At 36.2% G+C, this 7,711-nt stretch overlaps 1 protein-coding gene across 1 annotated transcript; it reads left to right on the forward strand.

The window, feature by feature from the left end:
- Nucleotides 1-829: 829 nt before the first annotated feature.
- LOC112097369 lies at nucleotides 830-1,639 on the forward strand. The gene has a single exon (XM_024182570.1). The coding sequence runs from the start codon at nucleotides 830-832 to the stop codon at nucleotides 1,637-1,639; it is 810 nt and encodes a 269-aa protein (XP_024038338.1).
- Nucleotides 1,640-7,711: the final 6,072 nt, after the last annotated feature.

A 7,711-nucleotide genomic window follows, 5' to 3' on the forward strand; every position in this document is an offset into this window, starting at 1 on the left:
CCATAATTTTTTTTTTATTAATGCTAATATTAAAACTTTATCATAATTTAATTTTTTATAATTATTTTGTTTAAATTATTTATGATATGTATTAGTTAAACAATTATTTTCTAATTATGATTTAAATGTTTGGTAAAAATTATTTTTGAAAATGGTATTACGGAACACATATTCTCTATTTTCATCATTTTCAATTGTGTCTACCAAACGCATATTATTGTTTTCAGTTTTAGAATACAGGATATAGAAAATAATATCAAACGCATATTTAAATTTAAAATACAACAACTCCAAAACACCATTTTTATTCTCATTTTTATTTTCAAAAAATACAAATTCAGAAATAATACCGAACAATTATAATTTTTTTTACTTTTTATTGAATAGGACCAACTAATTTTTAATGTTATTAATATCCCCATCCAAATCACTCTATCTCTTTTGTTTTCTAACACTTTTTAGTTTGTATATAGTCTTTCTCTTTTCTTTTTTAATCACAGAATTTTTTTGATATTTTTTTTAGCAACCTACAAATTACCAAATTACAAGTTTCTTTTATTCTCCTAATTCATCGGAAATGCCAGCCCTACTAAAATCCTATTCAAAGTCCACCCATTAACAAGCAACAAATCTTAAACAAGACTTGTACAATCAGAGCCGTTGAAAAATGCTCTCAACCTAAAACTCTCTCGACAAGACCAACCCCCCTCCCCTTGAGGATGATCGATCGGCCAAGAAAACCAAATTCAGAGCACAAGGGGAGGATGGAGATAATCCATCTATGCTATCCTTTCGAGATAAACTAATGGAACAACAAAGGGGGTGATTGATGCTGAAGTTGGTAGAGAAGAATTCATGGGGAGGGAAAATGATATTGAAATGGAAAAAGGAGGATGTGGTCATTGAACAGGAAGGCTTTTTACCTTCAATTTCTTTTTCACAAAAAGTCCATGAGCAACTCATAAAACCATGGCAATCTACTGTGGTGGTGAAACTTCTTGGCCGCATGATTGGATACAAAGCGCTTTGCTCACGGCTAGAAATCTTGTGGCCTAATATTGGCAGATACTCTGTTATAAATTTGGACAATGGCTATTTTCTCGTTAAGTTCAGGAAGGAAGGTGATGCTGATTTTGTTCTTACACAAGGGCCATGGATTGTTTCGGGGCATTACCTGACCGTTCAGCTATGGTCGCCTCATTTCGATAGTTCGAATGAAAAGATTGATAAAATCACTGCATTGATAAGGCTTCCAAGTATGCCTCTACATTATTACCATAAAAAGATCATTAGAATGTTGGGGCATGTTATTGGAAAGATAATCAAAATTGATTGTAATACGGAATTGGCGACGAGAGGTAAGTTTGCCCATATTGCAGTGGAAGTATCCCTTGAGAGTCCTTTAATCTCTCAATTTTTACTGGATGGAAGAATCCAAAGGGTTGAATATGAAGCACTTCCAACAATATGCTTTGGATGTGCAAAGTATAGACACACCTCTTCCTCATGCCTGGATAAATTGATTTTGGAAGCAAGAGGGGAAAAGATGAATGATATGGCTTCAGGTGAAACTACCAAGGGAAATTCAGATGTCTCGCCAGCGGTGGTTACTCCGGACAATCCAAGATTTGGTCCTTAGATGATCGTGGCTAGGAAAGAAAATTATAGAGTAAATAAGGGAAGAGCAAATGCAAAGGAGCCTACTCAAAATAGTTTTAGGAAACAGAGTATAGGTTCCAGATTCGGTGTCTTACGACAGGAAAGTAAGTTAGACAATGATTCTGGGGAAATTTCAAACGCGGCTATCACCATGGATAATCACGAGAAGACCATTGCTCCTCCTAAAAACAAGGAAAAGATGATCTCATGTGACTCCAAAGGCTCCATCCAAATGATGTTGTTTGGAAGCAAGGGAAACCCCGTGACAAGAAACAAGAATGCTGCCACGTCTGAACACACTACCCTCAAACCTTCACGTGAAATACACAATATACCCCCACAAGTGGTCCTAGCTCATCAAGTCAACACCCTATTGAGTCCATGGAAAAAAATATCTCACGTAACAAGTCCAAGTCATCTATAACTCATTCTCCTGAACCAGCTTTAATCCCAACTTCTTTGGATCCTAAAGATCATTCTGCAGTAATATTAAAAAACAATTGAGAAAATAGGACCATTCAGGGCCCCCCATCCGGTTCCTCCCAAACCAAACCCCAATGAGGAGCCTCTTGATATAGGCGATAGGGATATGGATAAGGTAGATGAGGACTCATCAGATGGTGAATATATGGAGGAATTAGAGGATGACGAATCTGAGACATCAGATGAGTCTCAATTCTTTGTTGAGGAGGATAATATGGATGTCAATCAGCAAGGCGTTGAGCCTTTGGAGTAAGTTTGTCCTTTATTTCAATTTTTTGCTAATGAATCTGTCGTTCTTGTTTTGGAATTGCCATGGGGCGGCCTCGCAGTTCTTTAGACGAACGTTCAAGATGTTTGTTCAAAACTATAAACCCAAACTTGTGGCTCTTTGTGAACCTCGGATTAGTGGAATTAAAGCTGATGACTTTATTCATTTTAGTGGTTATGATCATTCCCATCGAGTTAAGGCGACTGGTTTCTCAGGTAGAATTTAGTTATTATGGAGAGCGGGTTTAGATGTCACCATCCTTATTAATCATAAGCAATATATTCACTTTCAAGTGTCTAATTCAAGGGGTTTAACTACCTGGGTCATCGCGATTTATGCCAACTCAGTTCATTCTCTGCGAAAATTTCTTTGGAAGGATTTAACTTATTTGGTTGAGACAATTCATGGTCCATGGATGCTAGCAGGTGACTTTAATGCCATTCTTTCAACCTCAGAGAGTAAATGAAGTACTAATAGTGGTAGCGGACCTTGTAAAAATTTTCAAAATTGGTTCCACAAACACGAATTTTGCGATCTCCATGTTACTAGACCAAAATTTACTTGGGAAAGGGGATCGCTTTATAAACGCTTGGATAGAGTCATTTGCAATGATATTTAGTTCAACACTTCTAACAAGGCACGAGTGTTTCACTTACCAAGATTGGGGTCTGACCATCGACCTATCCTTCTTAGTTTGAATAATGAGGGTACTGGGAACAAAGGTTTGAAACCATTTAGATTCCTTTCATCTTGGCTTACTGATAATCGTTACTCTGGTTTTGTGTCTTAAGTATGGAAGAAGGATGTTGATTATAATGTTTCAGTAAAGAAGTTTACTGAAAAATTTGATCATTGGAGTAAGAATGAGTTTGGAAATATTTTTAAGCAAAAAAGGAAAATCTTAGATAGACTTGGTGGAATTCAAAAAGCTCTGGAGAGTCACCATTCCGATAACCTGTTAAATTTGGAGACTGATCTTAGTAAAGAGCTTAATGATATTCTCAATCAAGAAGAACTCTTGTGGCTTCAGAAATCTCGCAGCGATTGGATTCAATTTGGGGACAGAATACTTCATTTTTCCACCAGAAAACAATGACTAGGAGAACACAACCAAATTGTCTGGATGAAAGATGACAGGGGCCAGTGGATTTCGGATGAGGATGAGCTTAAGGCTCATGCTACTAATTTCTTTCACTAATTTATACACGGCTGACACTAATTCTATTGAAAGTTATTTTATTCCTAATGATTTTCCTTGCCTTGATACAGATAGGTACCATATCATGAAAAAATCTGTAGATGACGAGGAAATTCAAGACATTATTTTTAGCATGAAGCCTTTAAAGGCGCCGGGAATTGACGGCATGCATGTTATTTTTTACCAATCTCAATGGGAGGTGGTTGGCAAGTCGGTTTGCAAGTAAATCAAAGATGTTTTCAATGGAGAGACTGTTCCTGGAAATTTCTTGAAGATATTAATCATTCTTATCCCAAAAATTGACAATCCAACTAGTTTAAAGTTTTTCCGGCCTATTAGTCTTTGTACGGTTATGTATAAAACTACCATTAAAATCATCGCTAATAGATTAAAGACTGTTCTCCCTGATCTTGTATGTCCGCATCAAACTAGCTTTGTTCCAGGGCGGCACATCACCAAAAACATTATAATCGCCCAGGAGATTATTCATAGTATGAGACGGAAGACTGGCACACAAGGATTCATGGCTATCAAAGTAGATTTGGAAAACGCTTATGACAAATTAAGCTGGGATTTTATCTAGGAGACTTTGGTTTTTGTGGGTCTTCTTACGAACTTTATAAGAATAATCATGGAGTGCATCACCTCATGTTCCATGCAGATTCTTTGGAATGGCGAGCTTACAGATTCTTTCAAGACTTCTAGAGGGATTCACCAGGGGAACCCAATCTCTCCTTACATTTTTGTTCTTTGTATTGAAAGACTTAGCCACAGCATCAATTGAGAAGTGCAATAGGAGCGATGGAAACCCATAAGGCTGTCTCGGAAAGGTATACCCCTTACCCACATTTTCTTCGCTGATGACCTCCTTTTTCTTGCAAAAGCTTCCTTTGAACATGCGAAGATGGTGATCAAAACTATGAATGCTTTTTACAACATGTCGAAAGAAAAAGTTAGCAAAGAAAAAACCCGGTTATACTTCTCGAAAAATGTGGAACCTGCTCTGTCAAAGAAAATCAGTTAACTAAGTGGCTTTTCAACCTCAAAAAATTTGGGGATCTAGGTATGCCGCTTCTTCATGGTTGGGTTACCAATAAAACCTATCAAGAGATTCTAGATCGAGTAGATAAATGTCTCTCATGATGGAATGCAAAGCACCTTTCTTTTGCTAGAAGGCTTACACTTGCTCAAGCGGTAATCCAAGCCTTGCCAATTTACTCCATGCAAACCACAATGATTTCCGCGAGGCACTCAAGAAAAAATTAATCGCATTTCTCACTATTTTATATGGAGTGGGAATAGCGAGAGGAATAACATGTCCATGGCTAGCTAGGATAAAATCTGTCAACCTAAAATGGCAGGCGGTCTTGGCTTAAAAAATCTTCTCCAAATCAATGAGGCGTTATTGATGAAGATTGGGTGGAATATTATTGTTTCTCCTACAAGCCTGTGGATCAAAGTTTTATGCTCTAAATACGGCATTGAGAATGACAATCTCCCCACAGAGCTACCTATAAGACATGGTTCTTATGTGTGACGTGCAGTGGGTACGGTTTGGCAAAAAGTCTTGAATGGTATTCGTTGGCAAGTTGGAGATGGTTCAAAAATTTGTTTTTGGAAATATTATTGGGTAATGCAAAATGTCATTTTGAAGGATTATTTTGTGATGCCGATTCCGAGTAATATGCTTGACAACTCTATTAAGGAATATGTTGACAATAATGGACAATGGAATTGGGTTGCTTTCAGCAATTATCTCCCTCACAGGTTAGCGCTCACTATTGCAGTCATCATGCCTCCATGTGTCGGGGGGGCATGGATCGTATCTTTTGGGGCTTCTCGACTAAGGGCAACTTTACAGTAAAATCAGGATACCAAAGTATTTCAAGCAAATCCTCCAATCGTATCGGCTTAAGATGGGACCTTATTTGGAGCTGGAAATAACCACAAATTGTTAAAACTTTCCTTTGGTTTGCTATTCAAAATAAGTTAAAGATCAAAGCTGAGCTAGCTAGAAGACATATTTTGGTAGAAAATCAATGTGCGAGGTGCAAAGTTGGCGTGGAAGACTCTCTTCACGCCCTTAAAGATTGTGTGGCAGCCAAGCATTTTTTGTTAGCTATTGTCCCTTTTAGCCTACGAGATAGTTTTTTCTCTTTAGACTTAAAGGATTGGATTCTTACTAATTTAAAGCCTGATCGTTATGATAGTAATGGAGTGGATTGGTTTGTTATTTTTGGCATAGCAATCTGGCGCTTGTGGTTTTGGAGGAACCAAGCTCCGTTTAAGAATGTGTAGAGGAGTAATCACAACATTATTTTAGATATTATGACATAAAACTATGATGACTTTGATCAATCCTGGAGCTTCAAAGATTGTGAAGCACTTTGGATGGAAACCACCTCCTGAAAATGCCTTCAAATTGAATACTGATGGGGCCTGCAAGAAAATGAACATGGCAGCTGTGGGTGGGTTGATAAGAAATGCTAATGGTAATTGGGTTGCTGGATTCTATGAGAGCATTGGCATTAGTTCGGTTACTCATGCTGAACTCTGGGGTTTATTCTATCGTCTTGATCTGGCTTGGAAGCTGGGGATTCAGAATTTGTTGGTTGAAGTTGATAGCAAGTGCACCATTGATCTACTTGCAAACAGGAGCAATAGGCCTAATAGTTTTTCTTCAGTGATTCAAAGCATTAGGAGGCTCTTTGATAGGGATTGGCATGTGTGCATTAACCACATTTATCGTGAAGCAAACTTTACAGCGGATTTCCTTGCAAATTTCGCAATGAGTCAAACTCTTGGCTTCCATTTCTTTCACAACCCTCCTCGTGGTGTTGTCCATTGTTTAATTCATGACATGTACGAGAATGCTTCCCCGCGTTTTGTTTCGGTTTAGTCTTGTTGGCTCCTTTTTATATAAAAATAAAATAAATCTTAAACAAGAAAATCCAAAACTTGTGGTTGACTCTTCTCCAAAAGCATATTCAGCAGATTTCTCACAAAACGCAAAAAGGGTTTACTTTGAATGCTTGAATAACCAAGCAATATGAAAATTGAGATGTTGCTCTGCTCCTTGTGTGCAGGTGCAATTTTTTAAGTTTATAGATTTTAGTAGCTACAAATTATTGACGCAATTGTCTGTTAATTGATATAATCAGTGGCATTTGTGGTGTTGGACTAGTGCAACTGAGAAATTAGGACTCAAAATTGGATTTTAATCCGCTATCTTAGAATCATTATAAGCTGAAGAAACACTACAGGTAGCACGAGTTTGATCGTATCATATTGTTTATACCACACAAGGGGCAACTAAGAGATAGTAGGTGAGCTGCAAGTAATCATCTTCACAAGCACATGCGATTAAAAGAAAAAAAGAATGATTTTCACAAAGATTTTGTTGTGAAAATTTTTAATATACTCGCAAGTATACGAATCTAGAGATAAAATAGTGGTAACGAAGTTGAACTCATAGAAATTGTTATAAATTGAAAAGTCTAATTTAAATCTAAAGTTAATATTAATTCTAACCTAGTTGAGCAAATTGAGTTTTTAAGAAAATTAAACTAATTAAATTAAGAAAATAATTAAAGTATAGGAGAATTCAATAAGACAAAAATTACCAAGGTTTCAAAATCCACCACTATTCAACTACTAATTATCTAAATATTAATTAATCCCCAATTTTACAGTGACAACTCGAAATCAATCTATGTCATCTAATGAATATAACAATTAAGCCTAATTAAAATTAATCTTGTGTAGGTTCTTTTTCTGCTTAATAGTATGACATTTAAGCATCCCATGTAAGCATATTGAATAACAAAGAATCAAAGTTTACCTAAGCACTCTGTATAAACAATTTAATAAAAGACACAGAATCAAAGATAACCATACATAAACTCTATAGACCCAAGCATATATTTAATCGACTATTGATCCTAACAATCAATAATACATGATAGAATTGAGGAAAAGATTTAATAACATCTAATTAATCATGTGAAACAAGAACTATAAACATTAAAGAACATATATAGGGAATTAATTAAATAAAAAGATAATTATTTCATTGAATAGAATTTCATTCTTAACCTCAGTAT

This window comes from Citrus clementina, unplaced genomic scaffold (assembly GCF_000493195.1).
Source record: "Citrus clementina cultivar Clemenules unplaced genomic scaffold, Citrus_clementina_v1.0 scaffold_6, whole genome shotgun sequence".
NCBI classification, from domain to species: Eukaryota; Viridiplantae; Streptophyta; class Magnoliopsida; order Sapindales; family Rutaceae; genus Citrus; species Citrus x clementina.